Source organism: Centruroides vittatus, unplaced genomic scaffold, assembly GCF_030686945.1.
Source record: "Centruroides vittatus isolate TY-2023 unplaced genomic scaffold, ASM3068694v2 contig_957, whole genome shotgun sequence".
Classification (NCBI taxonomy): Eukaryota; Metazoa; Arthropoda; class Arachnida; order Scorpiones; family Buthidae; genus Centruroides; species Centruroides vittatus.
Window position 1 is genome coordinate 55635 of NW_027122636.1, and position 25894 is coordinate 81528.

At 33.4% G+C, this 25894-nt stretch overlaps 1 protein-coding gene across 1 annotated transcript in view; it reads right to left on the reverse strand.

The window, feature by feature from the left end:
• LOC136985265 (polycystin-1-like protein 1) overlaps nt 1-25894 on the reverse strand; it is a 109501-nt gene that overhangs the window by 28073 nt on the left and 55534 nt on the right. The window contains exons 16-22 of the mRNA XM_067282512.1: nt 24237-24464; nt 23998-24138; nt 14560-14764; nt 14162-14410; nt 8011-8146; nt 6386-6583; nt 10-179 (exon numbers count right to left, since the gene is read on the reverse strand). Coding sequence (XP_067138613.1) covers nt 10-179; nt 6386-6583; nt 8011-8146; nt 14162-14410; nt 14560-14764; nt 23998-24138; nt 24237-24464 — 1327 coding nt within the window. The remainder of the gene's footprint in view (nt 1-9; nt 180-6385; nt 6584-8010; nt 8147-14161; nt 14411-14559; nt 14765-23997; nt 24139-24236; nt 24465-25894) is intronic.

A 25894-nucleotide genomic window follows, 5' to 3' on the forward strand; every position in this document is an offset into this window, starting at 1 on the left:
TTAACTCACCTGCAGTTAGTTTCTTCTAAATTAACATTGCTGATTATGTTCAGAGTGATATCATCCTCAAATCCAACTTGTCTCAAAATACCTCCTTCCCATAAGGCTATTATATTTGATGGGACGATGGTAATCTCTGTCGTCTCTATTGCATAAACCATTGTTCTGTTCATTTGAACCTGAAAGAAATAACCAAATAAATTCTTAACACTACAAGACTCTCAATTACTCTTTAATAAATTTAAGTTTTTATAAGAAACCGAAATGTATTTAGGACGGCGAGAGGGAAACTGCAGCCAGCAGACTATCTACAGTTCGTAAGATGATTTCCTATGGTCGGCCAACAGTAAAAAAATCGTCTCAATTTCTTTAAATCCGTTTTTCACATTCTTGTTTATAAACTAAACTTTTCTGTAATATGCATTTTAATTTCTCAGATAAAACAAACAAAGTAACTTAACGAAAATAAAATAAATTATTCATTTTAATAGGAATATAAACTTGTGTCTTTCGGTATTACCATTGCTACCATTTTAAATTTATGTTAATTATTAACTAAGAAGTATGAGACATTGCCAGTGGATACAGTAACCGTCCGAGTTTTGTCTCCTTTCCGCATTCAAAAGTCTTGTTGTGTCGTAGGAAGTGTCATAAATGAAAATGGCAACTCGTGTTTTGCAGTTCATAAAGTCAGAATGAATTCTCATTGTGCAACGCGAGTAATGTGCAAGAGCTATAGAATTGCGGTTGACAGTGACAACAAATATGTTGTAGCATCTTTTCTTTCTTTGATCCCTAGCTAGCAATTGATTGGGGGTGTCCGCGCAACCGGCGGGTGCCGCAGGAAGTTGAGCCTTCTCCACAATGCTCCTCCACTGCCTTCAATCCACAGCTGCTGCTTTCGCCTGCTTCGGATCAAGCCGTTGGTTATTGAGGTCTTCTATGTCGTAGCACACATAGAAAGAATTTGCATATCGGATTACCACGTGCGCACGTTGCAAAATTATAATAAGAAAACTTTACACTTTCCCCATTACAACTTGGACATTTTCCCAATATTTTAATGTACATTACACATTCTTGGATAAGAATTAACATAATTACAATAATTTAAAATGGGAACATTCATTTCAAAAGACCCTGTATATGGAAGTTAAACATTATGAATCCGTCATACATGGTAATCAAAACACACAAACTTCATGAACATTTTTATTTAATGTTTAATAAACTTCTTATCTGAGATTAATTTATCATCTTTAACTAAAAATATTTCTTATTTTAATAAAATTACTAATTGTATTTTGTACAGAATCAACCTTAATTTGAAATTTTTTAAGTAAAAAAATATTACGCTCTTTCACAAATGTAATAACTGAAATGCCAAAGCCTTCAATAAAATGGATTTTGGATCAATTTGGATCATTCAGACTAACGACAGAAGAAAAATCTCTCCAGAAAAAAACAATTTACTTTTCGTCACAAACGTAATATAAAATGACAAGTATCAACACAGTCTCTAGTAAATAAAGTTTGACAGCCAAAGAAAAAGCTAAAGGATTTAATGGGAGACGAACGAATTTCTCGGCCGAAAGAAATAAAAATATAATAAGAAATATTGAAAGCTTAACCGATACGTGTCAAAAGAACAACAAATCACTATTTATCGCCGGTATAATGAAATTATTAGCAGACTTTCCAGCTAATATAATAAGTAGATTCTAACAGAAATCAGTCTCAAAAATAAATCTTTAATCGTCCGACGATCATTCTGAGAACTTTTGATTGAAATGTCACATAAATTTGACTCTTTATGAGTTTGTTCTATTAAACACAAAAACGTTCGTAGATCTTTTGTTATCGTATTAGCTGTAAAGAAAAGAGTTATGTAACGCTACATAAAATCACTCATCCATGATCAATAAGTAAGACCCTGTTTAACGCGGGGGATGCGTTCCTAGACGACAAAATGCCGAACGAAACGGCATTAAACGAGGTCATTTTAACGTAGTAAATAGGGAAAGGGAAACACACAACGAAAAATAAACAGATTTTACTTTAATTTTAAATTATTTTTATATTTATTTGCATAATAATATATGTTAAATAACACACAAACACATGCACAGAGAAATGTAAAGTTCATTTTTTGTGACGAAGGTTCTGGCTCTTCTGAAATTCTTGATTTTTGCGATAAAGTCGTGTAATTTCATTTGTCGTTTTCTTTTTCTTTCCTTAAGAAAATGTCGGTAGCATAAGATCGTAACCAAAACACCTCGTTTTGCTTTTGCACTCCTTTCAAAATCTGGATCGTTTGCTACAATTTGATCAATGATTTTCGTTATCATTACCAAACATTTACTAAGGAAATGTGTAGAGAAATTCTTCGGGTTCTTTGTTTTCGGGATTTCTGTTTTCCAGTTCTACACAAATTCCTTGTTCTGCCGGTTCTTGAAGGTCGTCATTGGTAAGGCTCTCACCAGAAACCTGCAGTAACTCCTCAATATCCTGCTCGTCTACATCTAGTCCTGCCGTATCGATTAGGTTGACAATTTGGTCGACCTAATGATATGGAGATAGGCTCTTCTTGTTGAGAATTCTGCCATAACTTCTTCCACACTCCGTTCATGCATTTATCAGTTAATTTTTGCCATGCGAAATCAATATTGCCTATGGCATCCCCGATGTTATATTTTTTCCAAAATTGCACCAAACATAGGTTTAGGCTACGAAGAATTGCCACCTTCTGCTGATTTGTTCGTGTTCGCGAATAATCGTATTATAAACGAATCAACGAAATGGCACAATAATTTAAATCGGCATAAATTTTGAGCTTTTTTTAAGGCTTTGAGCAGACGGCGTTATATTGAATCAGCATTAATTGAGGCAGCATTAAGGGGGTCTTACTGTATTTAAAAAAACACTCACAAAAAGCAAAATAACCAGCAGAAAACAGTAAAAGAGCTAATGTTTTTTCGGGCACCATCAGACAAAATTTCATTGTACTGTACAGGGCAGCTAGTCTAGACTAGGTTAAGTTAGATTAGCCACCCTGTACAAAAAAATTTCCAGAAATGATAATTTTCCAGAAAAATCCCTCAATTTTCACCCTCCTCTGCAATGCTAAAGACCATCTCGTCGTGCACCTCCAAACAGGTATCCACTCTATCCCGTTACTGATCACAGAACCAACTGAAACTTGAAATATGCAGGTGCTACAACGTACTCTTTAAACACCCAACCTCAAAGAGTTGGAATTCCATTGTGAAAGGATTGGACAACACTGTGTTAGCTATCTTTGCCTCTGGCTCCAACACATAACAAATGTAACAAAACTAATACAGGTACTCCTCACTTTACGACCGAGTTCCGTTCCGACGACTACGTCGTTAAGCGAATTGGTCGATAAGCGAGGATCTTGCGTCGGGAATATAGGATCGATACAAATTACGCAACAAACTTAAAATTTATTCATAAAAAGACTATTATAGTTCGCTATTAGACTATTATAGTATGCTTAGTGTGCATGTCACCATCCGCCACTGACTGACACTCAAACTCAGAAAGGGGATTCCCCGAATTGCAGATCAAAACTTGATTGGTCGTAAGTGCGAGTGGTCGTTAAGCAGATAGGTCGTAAAGTGAGGAGTACCTGTAGTAATATTTCTTTTAAAGTAAAAAGATTTTTATTGTATTGAGTTTTCGGTTATGTGGATTAAGTAACCTTTTTTTCTCCTTAACTTTTCTCTTTCATTTTCTTTCTAATGTCCATGGATTTGTTCAAGCCTACATTTGAGAGGTAGATGGTGAAAGACAGAGCGGGATGTATTTGGATCAATACTTAGATAACCATGTGCAAAAGAGATCTTTCCAGTATTGTGCAACTATATGCATAGGCTATTGTACATTAGTTCCACCACAATGTTTACAATAAAATAAATATAATTTGTTACAAAAAGAAACATGTTTACATCACATGATAGTTCTGTGACGATGTATAAATTTTTACCTACCTTCCAGATGCAAAAATATTGTAACAAAATCGTTTTAAGATTTTGCATAACGTGCAAACAATCTTCGAGCATAAAGGATAAAAACCAACATTGTATAAATTAATATAAAAACAATTCATTTATCTTGCTATAGTGAAAACAACTTGGTCTTGGTTAGCTGGAAAGCATTTGTGGATTTATATGCTGCTTCTTGGGCATTTTGTCTCATTTCCTCATAACGTAAGCACACCAGACAAAAAATTAGTCATCCCTAACAGAAATAACGATAAGTAGTCATTGGTTACACAGAGGGAGCCATGAGAGAATTGCTGGGATATAAATGGACGTAGTCTACTAAGTCATTTCTGTCTCGTGAAGTGATGAAGAGCAATGTGGGTATTAAACTGAGTCTGCAATATAAGCCGTATGACAGATGTTACCGAGTAGCAAAAAGGAGCCATCATGTTTGGCCATGCCCAGGAACACAAAGTGAATGAAGTGTACTGTCCAATGGGTCTACAGTGGTGTAGTTTGCAGTCAGTTGAAAATCATCCATCCAAGATACTATCACCCAGGATAGATTATAAGCATGCTGGACAAAAATTAGTAATCATTTTACAACATTGTTGTGACTATAAGGCATTGCAACAGTGCTCTACCTATGAGTATAATGTATAATGTCGGCTTTGTTATAAACGTTATGCATCGCACAGTATAATCGGCATCATGTGTTGCCATGTGATTTCTGAAGATCATACTTTTAATTTGCATTCTGTTCTTGTTTGAAAAATTTATATAGTGCCATAGAACTTCCATGTGATTTACACATGTTTCTTATTAAATTAATTTATTTTAACTAAGGCACCAAAGACAATGTATATACTTGTGTAATGCTGGAAAGACCTCTTTTGTGCTTAGATAAATGTTAAACAGAACATCCTTTTTTTTCTTGGTAGAAAACTAGGAAGGTATGATGGCAGGAATTTATCCAGTAGGTTCTCTGTTAGGATTTTATATGGTAGGATTCTGCAATGAACCCAGAAACTGCCCCCGGCTGTACAACGTTGTGTTTGATGTGTTGCCCAATGCCCCGAAAAAAAATTAGAAATTGATTTCAATGGTAGTTCAGAGGCAGAACTATTCCCATTCTTGCTCAAATTGATATTCTTTAGTATCTAAAATCCTATCAAAATCAAATAATCCAAGTACTAAAAAGATTGAAAACATTTATCCACAGTTTGCTTACATTTTTGTGTGCTATTTTTTTGTATATGTGTTCAAGACTTCCTCGGAGTTTGAACTTTAATTATAGCATTAGAAAGATTATTTGATGTGCATTTACGAAGATGCAGCAATAAAAGAAGAAGAGAATAATCTTGTTTCGGCTTTGATTTTTGCTTATTTCAGTGGTATCTTAGTGATTTTGTGTGCGCGCGCGCATGTGTGTGTTGTCATTCTTACCTAAGAAAATGTAATTCCTAAACAATTTCTACTAAATGACACTGTACAAATTGATTAATTGATTACAAAGATTGCCTTTTAATGGTATCATTAAAGTGTTTATTACTTTGGCAATTATAATTTGTAATAGAGGTATTTCTAGCTTAATGCAGGATTTGATTAATGACCGAAATTAATTGCTTCTGCTGAATATATAAAGGTATTGCTTGCAGCAATCCCTTTATATACTCAGCAGAAGTTTTAATTAATGCAAACTTTAACAACCATCAGATGTTTTTCTCCATAAATTAATTGTTGGCGAATTTCTTATTTTTGTATCCAGGGTGATTTCTGATGTAGATCTGTAGTATAATTACAATAGTTGTGACATTTAACACACTACCGCTAACGCGATATTGTATTCTTTGTTTAGAAGCTTATTTTAAAACTTTACTTCACATATTGTTCGCGTAAAATCAAATCGAAATGTCTGCGGATAAAGTGCATATCAAGCATATTATGTACGCTTTTTAAGTTTTGTAAAGGATATAATACAATACAAACAGTAAAAAAATACTTATAGTCTGGTCTTCAGAAATTTTTCTTTGCTGTAACAGAAAATTTGTTATAGTATGTCGTAATTGTTCGCTCAAGTACCGAGGTACCACCATATCCGATTAACACAATTTTGATATATGCGGTAGCGTCAAGGGATTAGTTAATCATATTAATCAAAAAATACCTGTATTTAGACTCATGCTAAAGTTATGGATTGATACGTAAGTAGGTGTGTTGTGATGTTTTGGTGTCATTTGATGAAATGAGATAGAGTTACTGGCAATAAGTTAGAATTTTTACCACGAGAAAGTTTTCCAATATTCAAATCATTGTAAATAATGCATTATATTCCAGTATTGTACTATGGTTGTACTATCAAACTGTACTGCAATTACCTTTAATTCAATAATATATTTTCCAATTGGTAAACTTTCCTTAGGAATGATAAGTTGTCTCTGGGTCGTAATTTCTTCAGAAAAATTCATTTCCTTCCGTCTCTCGTCAAAAACTTTCCAGAAATAAAGAACGTCGTTACTTAATTCGCAAGATGTGGTCAGGTCGACTTCCAGCATGACGTCGTGACTGTATTGAATCTGAAATTTTAATAAACTTTAATGTTAATGTTAATTTTATATCTGAATATACTAAAATCAAGGTATTTGATTTTAATTTAGCTTAATTTTAAAAAATAATAATCTTAAAATGGGTTCTTTCACCATTATCAAAAAATAAACTGATAAATCAATATTTATCCATTTTATATTATTGAAACGCCAATACATTGTTGTTGATTTGTCCATACTTAACAAATTATGAATTAACATCATTAAATCTGGATTCAGAGAAAGCTGCACTGTCAGATCTACATTTTGCATGCTATGAGGATGTGACTATGCAGACACGAGCGAGCAAGATTACGTGGCGAGAAGAGATGACACAAGATAAATATCAAAACCTGTCAGATATGTGCGAGAACCAGAAATTTGCTCTCGCCAGCATTACTTCTCGCTTCTCACTTGTGCATGGTTTTCCTTTGCGAAAACTAAATCTCTCGCAACCTCTCGCTCGCTGTAAATTCGCATCTGCATAGTCGCACCCTGAGGATAGTCTCTAACAAAGAACTCAAGAGACATGCCCATACAATAAAACTGTATGCCTACCCTTAAACTACAAATTCCACATTTAACAGGAAAATAATTTCTGAAGATATCTTTACAATTTATTTTTTCAAATTTATTCTCCGTAAACTGTTTTACGATATTTATAGCTTGTGTTCCAAAGGACAATACCGAATTTGAGACAATTTCCACTCACCCTAGCGAGAATGCCCCGAACTATATATTAAATTAAAGTTTGTGATGATAGGAATACAACAGTACCAGTTTCGAGTCAGGTAAGAGGAAGAAAAATTGCACTTTTTCGTCCTCTATGTATCACTTGATTTTTGCGCTTAACTTCTAAAAAACACAATAAACTGACAGTAGAAGAAACCAACCGTACGCAACAAGTATCACTTTTCAAATGAGTTTTACTTGATTTTCTTGATGCAAACATTGATTCTATCTTACAATAGCAACATAAGCACCGCAACTGCTTGCAATTGCTTCAAAATATAGTATTTCTAGATTAAATATATTTTTCTGAAACTCGTATATTGATTCGAAAGAGGCATGTAAAACGTAATTCTCTCTCTAAATCAAATTAATATCGTTATTTCTACGGCCTCCGCAGTGTCGCAATAGTTAACGAAGCGTGTCGAACGTACGCGGCAACTCATGAATGTAAAATATATTTTGGCAGACGGACAAGTAGAGGTTTGCAAGAAATGTGCAGCGTCATGATCCTAAATTTAATTTCGGCCAAATGAATTTTGTAATGCGGCATTCGATAGCATAAATTTACCATTTAATATATAATACACGTAAATGCCAGCATTTTATATTTTTATCGATAATTCTTTCTTTTTAATGAATCGGTAAATAATTTTAAAAATTCAATTATTTAAAATTTTATACAATACCTTCTTTTCTATAGTTTGATCTATGAATTTGATCTGCGGCTTTTGGCAAAACTGGTACAGGACGAAAACGTTGGTCTTTAGGCTGGCACGACTGTATTTGTTGTGAGCGAAGACGGTCATCCAGTACTCTCCGACGCTGAAATAAAATAACGAATAAAATATATTAAATAAAATTACTTTCTTCAAAACACCAAATTTATTCATTAAGAACTTTTTGATGGACATTGCAAATATTTGAAAATGGAACATTTGTTAGGAATTTAAAATTATGTAATAAAGTGTAGAGCAGATTAACTTGATGGTTTTTAAATTAAAATAATATACACTTCGTGTTATTATGCTAGATTAATTTATCGTAATCCTGTACTTAATCTCAAAGAATTTAACTTATACGATAAGGAATCATTTAATCCTAAGAGATTCATAGTGTATCCATGAGTGAGAATCTTTTGTCGTCTACACGTTCTTTTAATTATTCTCTAAATCTTTACATGACTTTTTACAACATTTCATACTTTTTGCAACGGTCTGCTTCAACAATGCCACAGTGCGAACCGTTGCCCCATCCTGCCAAAGCCACGGATCCTGGTATTCAATATCACACTGGTATAACTCTGATTCGAGGATGAAGCTTTTTGATGTAACGAACTGAATTTACCGTCACAGCTTCACTTTCTTCATCTTGGAAAAAATACAATCAATCATTCCAAAACTTCCTACACAAATACTACACGTTTCAATTGTTACTAAATGGCTCCGAGTTAAACGGCACTTGTGCTCGAGTGCTCTCCCATCCCTAAGGTTTCAGTCGTGGCCATATTTAATAACTATCGGGTTAATATGCTGCACACTGTATATAAATAAGTTATAAATACATATTAAAATGTATACAATATAAATATAATGACATACAAATTTAAACCAAGAGGATGAAAAGCCCAAAACAAGGATAAAGTTGGAAAGAAATCATAGCATTATTTTGTGAACACATATAACAATCTTTCACATCCTCCTGACAATAATGAATACATTTAATAATCCAAATTAAACAGTAATTAATACAATTATACAATTATTTCTGGATTAATGAAAAACAATCAGCCAAAGTATAAGATATTTTCTGCTATATTAATGTTTAGTTGCTAATTTGACTAGAGATAGGCGGAAATGCCGTCGTCTTATACTAATTTTAATAATTATAATACATTAATTTTTAATTTAAAAATTTCTGGAAGAAAAGAATCGGGCCCGAGCGGAAACTGAACCGACAACTTCTGCATTAACGTAGTCTAAAAATAGCCCGATATTCGGCTGATCATTTGGCTTTAACTAATTAAACTGGGTTAGGAGTTGTTACTTTTGGATGTTTTCAACAGAGAAGCTCTTAATTCTTTTCTACAATTGACCATTCGAATGATTTAAACTTAATTATCATTAAGTTTAAATCATTCGAATGGTCAATTGTAAAGTCCCAATATTTAAATGCCCTCGTGTTTAGTTTTAGTTACTGACGTAAAGGACCCCGAAAAACAGTTTATAACCCGAACCATTTGGACTCATTCTAAGTCCTTTTAAACTTGGGCCAAAAATTAACAATAAAACGTCTTTATACAAGACTTTTAAGAGAAGAATAAATTTTTCTAATTATATTTTACCTTTTACCACCAATTTTAAAGTTGATATTTAATATTTCATCATTAATAGCGAGATCGAGACCGAAGTTTTAAACGCAAAAACATGTACGTCGGACTTTCGGCGTTGCTTTCCCATAAGCCTAGAAGTTTGACAATGGCGTTCGGAATGTCGAGCACTATTCCACCGACTTTCCAAACACCATTGTCAGACTTGTAGGCTTACGGGAAAGCAGCGCCGAACATCCGACGTACACGTTTTCTCATTTAAAACTTTGGTCTCAACCTCGCTAATATTTGATAAATGTATTGTAATAAACTGTTCAAATGGCTGCCCCTTCTCTTTTAAATAACATCACGAAAGAACTTGACAAAATTTATTTAATGCTAAATTTACTCTGCAATCTACCCTGTACTTATCATCCAAACGTCCTCAAATTCAGACTGGGTCTTCCGACTTTTAAGGAGTGCGTCAAATACTTCAACCGCTTGCACTTACATAAATATTTTAACAGAAACGTACAGTCAGATTGGCTAGTAAACGTCATATCTTAACTTCCAAAAGCCACTCTAACACAGGATTTAGTCTAAATAAATCTACACTTCGAAAAAGTAAGCGGCAATGGAGCAACGGATAGAAGTCTTTTTAGAGCAGAAAATTTGCAACGGCATAAATCATTATTTAAAGTATTAACAAATTAACTTTAGGGAGTACTCTTGTCGCATATTTATCTCACTAAAAAAGCAATTTTAAAACATTTGAGCAATTCCAAGCAAAACTCTAGACAAACACATCAATAAAATACTACAGAGACTGGCAGTAAGTCAATTCACTGCAAAACAATGAAGTAGGTCTATTTAAAACGGATGAATTGCTAAAAAGAAGTTAATTTGACCGCTAATTTCGTTAGCGGTCGATTTAATTTGATTTCTTTTAACTTTTAATTATAAATTAATTAATTTAATTAAAATAATTTCCTTTTTGCTATTAAATTAACACTCGGTTAAATTTTTTTATCCACTCATTCCGACGGAGATTTCGATTCTGTCCTTATTTTTAACTATTTTTTAATCGATTTACCGACAGAAAATCAAAATTCTGTTAATAAATTTAAGATTGTAAAACGGTTTTTGTGTAAATATATTAAATCATTTTCAATTTTTCTATTCAACATTAAACAAACTTGAGTCTTCTTCTGAAAAACAAGTCTGTTTAATATTAAAAAGGCCTAATTTTTGTAATTAATTAAGAATCCAACTAAATTTTATACGTTTATGACAACTGTGGATTATTTATGAACCCTTCATTCTTGTTAAAACTATAGACTTTGAGGTTAATGTTACCCTAGGTATACAAAATGGTGGCTTGTCTCTGACTCCAGCATACAGAAGCGAAGAAACAGTGAGGTTGCACGTTTTATAAATCTAACCTATTCTAATAAATTATCATAATTATTAGCAACTAAATTATTAGAATAGGTTAGGTTTAGAAAACGTGCGTCCCCACTGTTTCCTTGCTTCTGCATGCTAAAGTCAGAGACGAGCCGCCATTTTATATACCTAGGGTAACATTAACCGACTTGGATTTGAAACGCTACATTCCAAATAACACAAATCATATTAATATTAATTGTAAAGAGTACGTTCAATTTAATTGCTGATTTACAGTGAACCATCATTATAGCGCTGCTCACTATTCCGCGCACTCGGTTATAGCACGGACAATGTTGTGACGTGATAAACTCAAACACGTTTATACGGGTCCGTGCGGCATTAGTGAGTAGCGCATTTTATTTCTACTGCGTATTGAGTAATTGTGTATGTATTGAGTTCCTGCATGTATTTTGAATAGTGTGTAATTATTGTATGCAAAGAAAAGCTTACAGTGTGAAAGAAAAGCTTGCATTATTGCTAAAGTAAAGAGGTGAACCGCATTACAGCGCGTCGCTCGGTATAACGCGGTTCACCTTATAACGTGGGTGTTGTTTCCCGTCCAACATGCACGTTATATCGGGGGTCCACTGTATTAGTTTTATAAATTATAAACCTTATAAAAATTTAACAATACTTTTTACTTTCTTAAGATTTTCCTTCCGGAAAGCAATATGCCTTTTCTCAGGTATCGTGGATTCAGTCAGGCACACAATGCATTGGAGCAGCGTTTCTCAACCTAGGGGTCGCGGCGATATTAAAGGGGGTTCGCAACCCCCAGCACGTACACATTGAGTTGGAACTTGTAAATTGTTCGCGTATGTACACGTCGTACATGCGTGTTTGTACTCGTCGCTATAAACACAGCAACATAAAATAATAGGAATAGTTGTATTACATTTTTTATACTGTCAGTATTTTCTTAATGTATAAAACTAGTACAATTGATTATATGATATTTTAAAAAATTTACATTTATAATTACAGTCAAAATTCAATTAGTAATAGTAAGGCTTACTGTTATTATTCCTTTGGGTGGGGGTTGTGAAATATTAATTTTATTTATATTTACTGTTTGGGGGATGGCGGAGCTAAAAAGGTTGAGAATGACTGCATTGGAGGGATGGTAAGAACGTGGCCCACTGGTAAAACTGCTTAGGAAATTTCTGATGTTCCGACAAGTATTCAAACTTGCATCCTTTAGTAGCAGCAGGCCAACGACTTACGCAAATAGGAAGTTTAACAGTATCGTCACTGTACGAAATTCACATTTATTAATATATTTCACTGTATTTCTCAACATTTATTCTAGATATTTTTCAAGTTTCATCGATTTGGTTTAAAATGTGGATGCGATATTTTGTATCGGAAATTCTTCTGTATACATAATCTATTTGAAATTAAAAGTAAAATGTCAAATATTTTTAAAACTGTATTAAACATATTCCCTTGAATTTTACATTCTTAAAAGTTTAATATGTAAACATTTTCATAAATTTTGATTTTGTTGTAAATTTATATAAACAAATGACATAAAAAATTCCTAAAATTCAACATAAATTACATAAAAACTATGCTTTATTGGATGCTATCGAATGCTTTCAAACTTACAGTAGCTTAATTATTTCTAAAACAATGGCTTTGAATGTTAACTTGTCAACAATGTCTTTTCTAAGAATAATAGGGAGGTCGAGGCCGAAGTTTTAAACGCGAAAACGTGTATGTCGGATGTTTGGCGCCGCTTTCCCATAAGTGTAGAAGTTTGACAATGGCGTTTGGAAAGTCGGCGGAATCATGCTCGACATTCCAAACGCCATTGTCAAACTTCTAGGCTTACGAGAGAGCAGCGCTGAACGTACGTGTTTTTGCGTTTAAAACTTCAAACTCGACCTCGCTATTTACTCATAAACCCGTAAGATAAACCCACGAGAAAGACTCAAAGTAAAATATTTTAAAATTCATTCCAATAAAACAGTTGTCATACAAAGGAAGTATAATTTAAAAGTTAGAATTCTATTTCTTTAAGTCGAATCATCTCAACCTTTTTCTCCATATCATAATATTTTCTAATTCTTTAAAAGAAATAACTAAAAATTGTTAACTGTAATTACAGTAGACCCCCCCTATAACACCTTAGATATGTTCCGTGTTATATGAATCCGTGTTGTACGAGTCACTTAAATACGTGAGCCAATCATGGCCCGGCACGTGTGCGGTTTAGGGGTTATGGCCATTTGAAAGGTTTTCTTCCATAAAATTAATCGATTCTAGACTAATTTGACTCGACATTTCCAAATTATGTATAATTTTTTGAGAATAATCCATATAAACTATGCTATAAACAAAAACTTGTAGGATTACTTACCAAGTGTGCACCGTTCGACGACGCCATTGCTTAAGCTCGTTTTCGTCGCGGAGCGGCTCGTGGAATGGCAGATGATGCGTGTTTCCTGATCGGCGAATTTTTCGCGAAAAAATAACTTAACTTTGGAGACATCATTAATAAAAATATAATTTTTATGGCCGTTGAATAATAAATGTTTTTTAGTAGGTCCAGTGCTCGTTTAAACTCGACGGTTTGTACAATATCCACTATTGGTCCAGATTCGACCAATCCTGTCGTGACACGAGTCGGTGATGATGTTTTACCGTGTTATACGAGTCTCTTTTAGCGTGTTATATGAACACAATCGCAATTTTTTTGCCGTGTTATATGAATCCGTGTTATGTGAACCCGTGTTATAGGGGATGTACTGTATATCTGTTTCCACAGTTAACAATTTTTAATTATTTCTTTAAGGAATTAGAATATATCTATTTCTTTAACTTTTATACTTGTATATGATAGTAAACAATCAAACTGTCTTTAACATACGCAAGTCGGCAAATATTTAAGTATCGGAAAAGGCGGTCGGCAATTCGAATCTATCACTCTACCATTGCCTTTCATATGTCTGAACAATTTAATTGTTTATTCACATCCGATTAATAGGATCTCTCTTAAGTATTAAATCTTTAAGAACTTTCATAATCTATATTCAAAAATTCCAGTTAATTTAGCAAATTTTTCTGTGAATATTTTATAATACCTTGTATAAGTGTGTTGAACTTTATCAGAACTAGTTATCAATTTTATGGTTCCATCGCCAAAATCCCACTCGAAGGTCAAATTTGTGCCAAACCAATATTGCGCATGAAAAACGGTCGTGCGATTCACTAATATCGAACCAGAATGACGAATCGAAGTCAAATTTCCCACTTTCTGTACCACGTGTATCACGATCTGTCCCGATAACACCATGCTGACGTGATTCAAGGCTGTGATGTTGGCGACGTATCTGCAAAAGTAAATAATACTCGCTAAATATATTATTAAAAAATGCAAACGAAATTAAAATTTTGCATAATACTTAATACTTAGCAATTATATAATGCTAAAACAAGTTTATTAAAGTTTTAGAGTTAATGAAATATAAGATGCACGTACATCCCAGGTTCGCGGTAATTGTAACGTAAGGACGGACTATTCGTTTTTCTCAGTTCTCCGAGTCCTAAATCCCATAGGAATTTGAGAGCAGTTTCGTCGGAAGGCAGAACGTGAGCCACCATTGTCACTTCTTCGTCGGAAGGTAGACTGACGTTATTTCCTTCACAGATAATCTCTTCCTTTATCATGATGCAGATTTCAACACCTTTAAAATATAAAAATTTTTATATTAATATTTATATGCTATAAATAAATGCAATTCTCGTAAAATTTCATACTAATACACGAGATCGAGGGGGTGAAGACGTCAGGTATCTTCAATTCACACTCACACGTATGGAAAATATTTCTGTGGAGTAAAAATTTTGTTCCAAAACTTGCTATTATGGCACTTAATGCACTGTGAGAGGCAAAAACTACATAACATAAGCATAATGCACAAATGCTACAGTCAATTTCTGAGTATAAATAGCTTAAGACATGCGAAATATCTTTCGTATTACTGCAGATCGGCAGTGGCAATCGTGACTATGCCCAAACTTGCCTTTGTTGCGAAGCCATTTAATGAAAACAATAGCAATATGCACTTCAAGAAATTACAACACTTTAAGAAATTGCACAAAGTATTTATTGCCACTCAAAGTGCCACAAGGCTATGGTAATAAGTTTTGAAACATTAAGGTAACATTCCTAATTTGCCAGATTCCAAATTAAATATCTTTGCCCAGTGGGGGCAGATTTGAGGCTTTTTTTAAATTTTAAAAGGACTGTTGTTTATAAAATGCATATTACGATACTGTATTCATGTTATAAATGCTATTATTATGCAAAAATCGTACAAAAGTAGCTTGATTTAATCCCGTAGTTGTTTGGCTTATTACTATTAATTCGGGTTTCAATATCTTTGTAGAGGTTTACATATAAAATTTAGTATATCTTTATCTAAAACTACTCTTTTTATCATGTTTTCTCTCACAAGTAACTCAAAGAACAATTATTGGCTTGATAAACTTAATATAAAATTAGTAGAATCCCCTTTAATACTCAATTTTAGGTTATTCTTGGGCTCGATATCTTGAAGAAATCAAGATTATACACACCTGAGTTCGTATTCTAAGGTGCACTTTCCTACTTTGAGTAAGTAAGTAAATTTCTCTACGGAACCAGACACTTTTCTAGCAAGTAGAAGTGCCCAATCTCTCATAGTGAAAACATAGAGTTAGGGTGCGACTATGCAGACAGAAGCGAGCAAATTTTCCGAGCGAGCGAGAATATGTGGCGAAAAGAGGCGAGACGCGATAAATTTCAAAACCTGTCAGATATGTGCGAGAATCAGAAATTTGCTCTCGCCAGCATTATTTCTTGCTTCTCGCTCGTGCATGGTTTTCCTTTGCGAAAAGTAAATAACTCACACCCTCTCGCTCGCTGTAAATTCGCGCCTGCATAGTCACACCCTTACTCCTTCAGAAGCTCATAACTATGTGCAAGGGTGGTGCAAAGGTAATCAAGAAACAGAGAGAGAGAACATGAAAGAGGAACAAAGTGAAAGGACAGAAAGAATCGGCAGATAATTCCTCAAACGCAAAGAGAAAACAAAAGTTGATGATGACGACAATTTAAAATAAACAAAAATAACATGTGAATTTTTTAATTTAAATACAACGTAATAAAAAAATCCAACGGTTTATTATTATTTGGCCTTAGTCACATTTTTCTGTTAAATATAATCAATTCTGATGCATGTCTGGCATTTAAATGTCTCACAGACAATAGATAATTTTTTAAATCAACAATGTTAAAAGGTAAACATTCAGACAGGATATTTTAATAAACATAACAATGATTTTGACAACTTCCTTATCTAAATAAATCATAAAAACACTTCATTAAATGACATTCATATTGAATTATCTACACAGAAGAAAATAAGTTATTTTCAAATACAATTATTATATTATTTTCGGAATAAAATTGCTTTCATTTATCACACTTTATCTATGTCACACTAACAATATACAAACATTACTTTTCCTTGCATGACGTATTATCGTAAAGCTACGATAAACAATCAAAAAACCAATATTTATACCAAACAAATTTATTTGTCGATAAATCAAACAAAGTCTGCGCAGAAAGTCCACGTAGATGCGTCGACTTTTTACGTATTAATTAACGACGCTTTCTCGTTAATGGCTATTGTGTATCCTTTTCAATTAATCTATGTTATAATTTACCGACAAATACTAATCGGCAAGTGTCTATTCGTTAATTAAAATTAAGATTCATCCATCTTACTGGCTGATGTTAATGGTTATTTTCTGAATGACTGATTATAATCTTAAATTATAATCTAAATATATATATATATTTTTTCATTTTATCTGTGATGTTTGCTTGAAATAAATAAAAGAAATGATTTGAAACAGAATTAAACCCACAATTCTCATAAAACAGTATATTGGCAGTATCTGGTAATGTTATTCGGGGAATTTAGAGCGGACTCTCTATCGACTTATATAAATTTAATATAGAAACATTACTATTAAGCAATTTATTTCTCGCAATAGACATACCACGAGCCGTAAATCAAGTAAATATTAATTGGACGTGCATTTTAACATATAAATATAGAATTTATGTCCTTGTTATTAATTAAAGATGAGAACATCATCATAAATAATCAATTATAATATCTGTACACGTTTAGTAACTAAGACGATAATTATTAAAACAAAAACAAAAATTCAGACAAAACACAAACATATTTATGGATGCTAGAAACAGAAAGAAACTTATGTTAATTCATAGAGAGAAGAGCCTTCGATTAGAGAGAGAGAGAGGAGCTTTTTAGTGCCGACAATAAGTTAACGTCCTCTCGCGTCTGTGGTAAATTTTCATAATTTCTTTGATAACAACAGAACTATGACTGGCGCAGTCTAATTATTACAAATAAAGTTTATGTTTAATTATCCAGGATTAACTCATATCACACAAATATATCCTCATTACTGACCTAAAACTGTTAGGAAATAAAGTCTTAACAATATATTAAACTTATATATCTTACATCAGTGAATATTCCATTATCGCTATGATTATTTTTAAGTATAAAGCAGGCCCGGCCAACCCAAATTGTTTCGCGGGCCACTTTGATCGCGTGTAACATTACGGCGGGCCACAATTTAGGCAAACGTGCTTTTAAAAAAGTAAAACAAACACAGAGTGAATAAGATTTTATTGTTATACCGAGAGTTCGTGCTCGCACTTGCGCATTATAACGACACACGCAAATTTTCGTTTATTTAATTGTTTTGGTATACACATAACGGGAAACAAAAGTTTTAATAGATATATAGAACTACAAGAGTTAGTTCAACTTGAGTAAATTTAATGATTAACAAATTAAAAACGTCTCGGAAAAGATCGTTTAAAATAGAGCATGAAATTACAATTATGCAAACTAGATAAGGTCATTGTGCCAAACATAAACGAAGCGAGACCTGTTACACCAAATACTAATTACAATGACTGGCATAATCAGGTTATACCATTTTTTATAACCGCACTCCGACCGAATGCACAAGTGGTGAGTCGGCATTCCGAATCGTCGCGACCGTACCGTAGCCGTAATTAATTTATACGTGCGGAAGGAACCTTGTGTAATGTAACAAGAAACATATCTGCACACCTTATAGATGCTACGAGCCATTTTTTTCCTCCAGTGTTAGTAAATTTGGAATCGTTTAACTTAAAATTATTTAATTATTGAAGTCAATAGCAGACCTAAAACACAGACGTGTGAGGGATGCATAACATACAGCATACAGTAATGAATGCAGCGTGAAGACATAGAAGAATGAAAAATACATATTATAAATAAACATGTAAGAAATGAATGAGAACAGACAAACGGACACACGTAGGAAGACCGAAAATAGACATTTTACTGTCTGTGCTCGACGTAAACGTTAGCATTTTACACCTTCTATTCACACTCCTGCAAACAGTGTGTCCTTTCGTACAGAATTGGTCATGCGCTATGCAACTCTGTAATTGACTTTTTTCTGTATCTTGCATTCTTTTCCAGACAGGAGTGCTAACTTCCGAATTTTACTGCCGGGTGTGCTGCAAGTGATCTCGTCTTGTAGTAGATAATCACTTTACTATAACCATACATCATATTTATAACTTTAGCTACATCAGTCTATGAGTATATAAGCATTTTATTATGCAACTGCATACATTCCTTCCTAATTTGTTCAAAACAGACAGACAAACAAAACAGAAAAAACCATCCATGCAGAAAGATGCTTAGTCTCGTTACGTATAGTAATGCAAACATGCGGCAAGATACAAACTCGAGTACATAAAAGTAATAAATTTTCTCTAGAAATCATTGTTTGCTATAAATATTCTTGATATAAGTTTTTAATTAGGTGAAATATCAATTGTTAAATTCCCAAAAAATTACATATTACTTTAATAATGCGGATCTTTCGGAAAAGTTTCTTTTTAAAAAGTATTTTAATTAATTTTTATACCAAGAATTAAATATAGGTTAACTAAATTAATATTTGGAGATAATAGATACATATTTCCTTCATTTAAATGGACGATTACAATGATCGTTAATGTGCGTCACATTAGAAGAGAAAAATCGCGATCTGCTTCGCCAGACTGGAATGTTCCGTTCCGCTATATTGCATCGCACGCACGCCGACTTTATATACGACGTGGCCGACGCGACAATCGGCCAGAATAAAGAAAGAGGATGGGGTTCATTGTCGATTTAATTAAAAACTTTGCTACCCGAAAAACTGATTCATCAACCTGCGTAATTTCTAGTTATCTTTAATTTATTATTTAAATATTAAAGATTAAACTGTTATTAGTGTTTTATATATTAATTTTATACACAAAATATTAACATAAATTCCCAATTAATTAGCTCGTCTATATTAGTGCTTTTTATCACATCAGTTATTGCCAAACTCTCTAACTCCTTTGTTCTAGAAACTTGGCTTCGAGCAACCGAGCTACAGAAATGGAGGGGATCGTTACCCAGACGGCTTTGTCGACTCTTCTGTATTGTTTTCTTATAATAGGGTTTTGTTTATACGAGTGAAAAGAACACTTGTTTCATTCGGTTCGAGTAGCTTCCACCCTATTAACTAAGAAAATACTTGTGCCTTTTCCCACAATATTTGCATTGGTATTGAACATTATATTAATGTGAAACTATTGATTATTTAATAGATTCTAGAATTCTAATTTTATAATAATAAAACAAACTGCTAATGTTTTGGTTACAAAAAGATATTTAATCGGAAACATTCTTTCCGTAGAGTTTGGCTGGTACGGTCATATTTTAAGCAAATCAAAGACAACGTTAAGATAAGTTCCGGCTTTGAATGAATCGCGAACATTTTCGTCTTTGATTTAAGTTATCTTCGGCCGACAGAATAAACGGAGTAGAGTCGTTTTAAACTTTAAAAATAACAGATTTGAATTTGTAAAAGTAAATAAATACATAAATGAAACGATCACAACTTGGAAAAGATACTAGAGATAAGAATAGAATGTGCTGCATACAATAAAAATTGGTTTTTATTATTGAGATTTAAACTTTCTTTAAAATAGATGTCCAGCTCCATTGACAGCTGTAAAAAAGAATCAACTTTCTTTGGTTTGGGAAAATAGCGAGGTTGAGGCCGAAGTTTTAAACGCGAAAACGTGTACGTCAGACGTTCGGCGCCGCTTTCCCGTAAGCCTAGGAGTTTGACAATGGCATTTGGGATGTCGAGCACGATTCCACCGACTTTCCAAACGCCATTGTCAAGGTTTAAAAATGCACTTGAGTGACTTTCACCTTGAGAATGGTTACTAATAAACAAATTAAACAATGAAATTTTCTGTTTAACGTTGCGTGCAATAAAATTTTCTTGATAGTTGAAGAGAAGCATATCTAATTTGCCAATTTGAATGTACAAATCTTCCGACATGCAAGCATCAGTGAAATCTTTCCATGTTAAATATGAAAGTAGCTCTAAACTGTCCAAGACTGCTCATTTGAATCTTATTTTCCTAATGAGTCAATGGGTAAATGTCTGTACCTCCTCAAAACGATAGAAGACCGTTTAAGTGGAACCGACAACACCATGCAAAAATACAATAATTGTGGCACTCGAGTTTTATTGAGGTTGTATTTTTTTACAACTGTTAGCACAGCTAGACACCTATTTTATTTTAAAGAAATTTTAAATCCTGAAGACAAAATCAATTTTTATTGTCTGCGGTACATTGTATTCTATGAAATGCTAAAACAACCTTCTCCTTCACCTACGGTATCTTTCCCAACTTGAAGATATTTAATGAATTCTTAGTTCTACGATTACTAGTTGTGGACAAATCATATGCTTTTGCTTCCCTTGAGTGATAAACGCAAGAGAATAATGTTATTAATAATACAATCACTGGGAGAAGGAATAGAAAAGACACGTTATTGAGGGAGCTACAAGGAAATAATAGTTCAAAAATTTGTCAGAAGGTCTGTATAACGTTGACTTAGATGTTGTTTTGCGAGAAACTTGTACAGTACATATACAACAGAGCACAGAATTATACTGAAGTTATCAAAATGGGCACAAAACAATCAAAGGGCTTGAGTGTAAAAGGGGAATAGAAAAACAAAATTCAAATTTTCAACTAAGGCCAATTTTTGTATCCTCAGACCATATTATTTAATATTCTTCTGTTGGATGCCTCATTGTAATTATATACCATAAAAATTAGCATTAAGATAGTCAAGTGACGGGGCCTGTGCAAAAGAGGTGTGCGCGACATTGTAAGACAGATGGATGACATAGATAGGATTGCTACGTGAATTCGAGAAAACTCGTTAAAAATTATGGAAAAACTTCGCATAACACGCTTGAAATGAAGAGGAACACACAAGGAATAAAAGAAAGATAGCCAGAAAGTCTGGATAGGGAAGAATACATAGTTTAACTTTCGAGTGTAAGGCAGATTTTTCATTCTGCAATTACAATGCGCTTACTCCAGAACAGAACAAACAGTATTTTCGGGAAACTTTTATGATCTTGAAGATTACAATGAACAAAACGCTATATGTGTGATGTGACTTAGAGTTGCAAGAGGTATTACGCTTGAAAAGAAAATAGGCAAAATACTGTACATTGTGTGCGTTGCCTAACGCTGAAATGTACAAACTTCGTGAAGCACAGTAAACAGTCTACCACAAAAAGAGTGGATGTACTATCATACTTTCAATGTGAAGTTCAATATCTGCTTTAAACCAGGTGTAAAGTATGTGACAAGGCTATCAATGACAAATCATTTAAGAAATTAATAGAATTTAAAATATATCAATCCAATGCAGATGCTGGGTATGAGAAACTAAAAAAGTTGTCATAGATTCCTAACATTTGACCTACATCAGACTCTGTTCACACCAATGATTCACATAGAAACTACGTTATGTTTAAGGCAATTGTGGGTTTATAACCTTGGCAATCATATATGTAACATTGACAATGGTTATATGTGTGTATGGCCTGCGAGTATGGCTAGAAAAAGCCCCGACGAAGCTATTTCATGCCTTTGGAAGGTTTTACCAGAGATTCAAAGAAATCACGATCATCCATACAACATTTAGTCGTCTTCTTGAATTTTTGTAGAGGGAAAAATAAAACTGTAATATAGCTGTATTTTGGATGTAACACACTCTGCCAAAATCTTTGAAACTGTAATACATTTATATTAGTATCTTGACAAACCTACTTGGATTCAGATGGAGACTTCTTGCAGATAGAAAAGCACAAAATACAATACATTTTTACCATATGCAACAAACCTGAAAAATATTTTGCATTGTACTTGAAATTTTATTTGGAGATTTCAGGCATTTTTGAAGCTTTTTTCAGGAATTAGGAGAAAGCTGATACACAGAAATGCAGGACACTACAGTTTGATGCTCCAAAGTCATCGTTATACTTTCCAAACAACTGGTATTTATCCGCCGATAAGAAGTCGGCAAAGAGAGTCGAAGAGAGATAAGAAGTCGGCATCCTTTCCGAGATGCCGACGTCTAACTGAAGTGGCTGAAAGGTAGGCCAATTTCCAACAAATAATATAAGGACCTCTGCTAAATGCATGATTATATTCCACAACAGACAAGAGTTCTTTTTTCTTAGTATTAAACATAGGAAATACAGGAAAATGCCTTGTAACCTGTGTGTCAATACAAAACACGAACCTTAGAATTTGTAAGCTTATCTTCTCTTTTACATATACAAATATCAAGAAGTTAATATTTGTGAATCGTTTCTCAATTAACCAGGCCATTATGTCAATCTGCAACAGTACAAATTAGTATATGATAATATAATTGGAATAGAGATGATATACAATAGAGTAGAGAAAAAAACATGGTTGTGCCAGGTGTGTGGGAAGAGCCACAGATGACGGACGGCCAAAGAGAACAACGGAACAAACCCCAAAATCGGAAAGAAGGATGCCCGAATGACCGAGAACGAGACGCAGAGACAAAATATAGAAAAGACTGGGGACGAACCGAATGCAAAAAACTTCAGACTGAAGTCATCGGAGAGGCCTCCGTCCGACAGCGGACAATAATGGCCAACGACAGTGATGACTATTAAGAATTGTGTCCTTCGCAATCATTATACTTCATACAATTTATGATGCTAAATGTATAAAAATATAAATTTAATGGCGATAATTTTTAAATTTAATATTTGAATAGCTTTAATTATTAAATTAATTTATGCTACTTAAATATTAAACATAATATCAATGTTAACGTAGCTATAATTTGTATAAACCCTATTTAGAGTGAAGGTAACTTTTGTATCAAATTTACCAAATACGATAATAATTTTATATTTTTGTTTACACTAATTAACTTTAATAATTAAACTAACAAAACTTTAAAAAATACTTTACATTTAGACGTAGTTTTATACAAATAACAGATTTTACAGACGGATTTAGAATAATTTAAATCCAATTAAATATTCATACGAAATCATCCAGCTGCACATTTAACGTATCGACGTAGTTGGCTTAATCTAGATTAAACATCCGAATAGACAGAATTATGCCATAACTTTGCCCGCTTATGCAAATTTGTATAAATTTATATCGGACAAATCGGGTCGGGAGAGGTGTATCGTGCGAGATCAATCAGATTCTCGAAAAAAATAAAGGAAAAGTTATAGGTTACTTAATCTGGTTTGTCTTAAAATAAATATTTAAATGATCCGTACGAAACTTGAGGTCTACAGTTTTTGTATTTTGTTAAATTGTTAACAAAATCTTCACTTTTAAAACATTTCAATTTACAATACAGAACTGATACATTAGATATAATAATTATTATACATTTATACAGCTTACCTTGAAGAGGTTCCTGAACGTATACGTTAGTGGAAGCAAAGAGATGATCGATGTTAGGAGACAAATTTGTCACTTTGTTATACGCTCGAACGGTGACGTTATATTTTCCTATCTTATCGAAATTCAATACGATTTCTGGACCTGAATACGTACGGATACATAGTTAATTCATGTAATATTGATAAGCGAACTTTTACATCTAAGAAGTATGTATAAATATATAATTAAGGAATTTTTACCCCGTTTGGAGTAGACGATATTATCTCCCAGATACCAGTCGTAGGAGACGTTCGTTCCGGCCGTAACGGTCGCACCGAGGGCGACGGGTTCTCCCAGAACGGTTATGTAATACTTTCTGCTCAATTCTAACCCTTTCGGAGGAATCTGGACGTAAAATAAATCCGGTAACGTCGTGCTGACGCTCCCTAAGGGATTGCTGGCAGTTACTTTAACTGTGTAAGCTTTTTCTGAAATATCAAACAAATATCAAAGTTAGAATATCTCGATACACTTAACATTGGAAATTAAATTTGTTGTTAAATTAATTTTTGCATGTAAATCCTTTTTTTTATTTTTGATCTCAGAAGCTTATTACAAAACAATGTCAAAAACAAAAGACAACCCCTAACCATTTTCTATTTCTATGTTTTACGAGTGTGGTTAGTCGACGTTCAAATTTCATTGTGATTAAGTACTTAAACGTTATCTAGACTCAAGACAGAGCATCAAGCGACGGCTTACAATATCTCAAAAACAAGGCGGCGTATCAGGGAGTCGTTTATCGTCAAACTGCTGGCAGAACGGCGATAAAAAAATCTACCTTCAAATACCGATTCTTAGAAATCTCGGTTTAAAAACTAATCGAATTTTGGAAGTTTTCTTTAACTAAATTTATAGATTTTATCATTTACATAAAAGAAAAAAGCATTACAAAAAACTGCATTTTAAATATTAATGATTAAACGTTAGAAGTAAGAATATTAACATTTAATATTCCTGCTTCTAACCAAATATTTTGATTTTCACATCTAACATTCTCCTATTTGTTTTCAAATTTCCTTAGAAAGAACCATAAATTCCTTTTGAAATGAAAAAAGAATCCACTCTCGGCTAAATTTAAAATAGAAAGATCTATTTCAAAGCCGTAGTTTGGAAAGGTAAAGGATTTAAAACGTAAATATTTACATTAGTCTATCTTTAACGCCCTCGCTCGCTCTCGTAGGCTAAGGTTCCGACGACCACACGATTCTAATCTGGGAAAAAATACAGGCATAAACACTTCACGGTCTATTTCGTAAAAATGGCTCCGACTAAATTTATCGTCCAAAGAAAGTCAAAGTCGAGAAATTTCCCATTCTTTCATTTCGTGATGCGGTTTGTAAGACGTAACTTGCATAAAAACCAAGATCTAAAATATAATGTATGTTGGTCCTTCGTGGTATTCAAACCTACATCCTTCAATAAATTTAATTCCAATTAATTATTTAATTCTTTCCAGGTGACGGGGGTTACACCTGAAAAAACGCACCTTCAATGCACGACCTTGACACAAACCTTTCAAAGAGAAGTCACCTTTTTTGTCGCTCGCCACGCCTACCGTCTTCGAGAAAATCGATAAATTCTAATATTTATCGAATAATCCGCCGGGCGTGTCTGTTTATAAATCTTAGATGGTCGACGAATCGGCTCCGAGCGCTAGACGCCGCAGCGATATGGATTTTTAAATTCTCCATAATACACAGCATGGGAGAAAAGTAGTTCTTTATACAGTAATGGAAAAAACAATTATATTTTTTCTAAATCTCAATAAAATAATAATTCTCATTGGAATGTTTCCAGGAAAATATCACTAGAAATTAAAAAAAAAAGGAGAGAAGATGGGACGACGTTTTCTTAT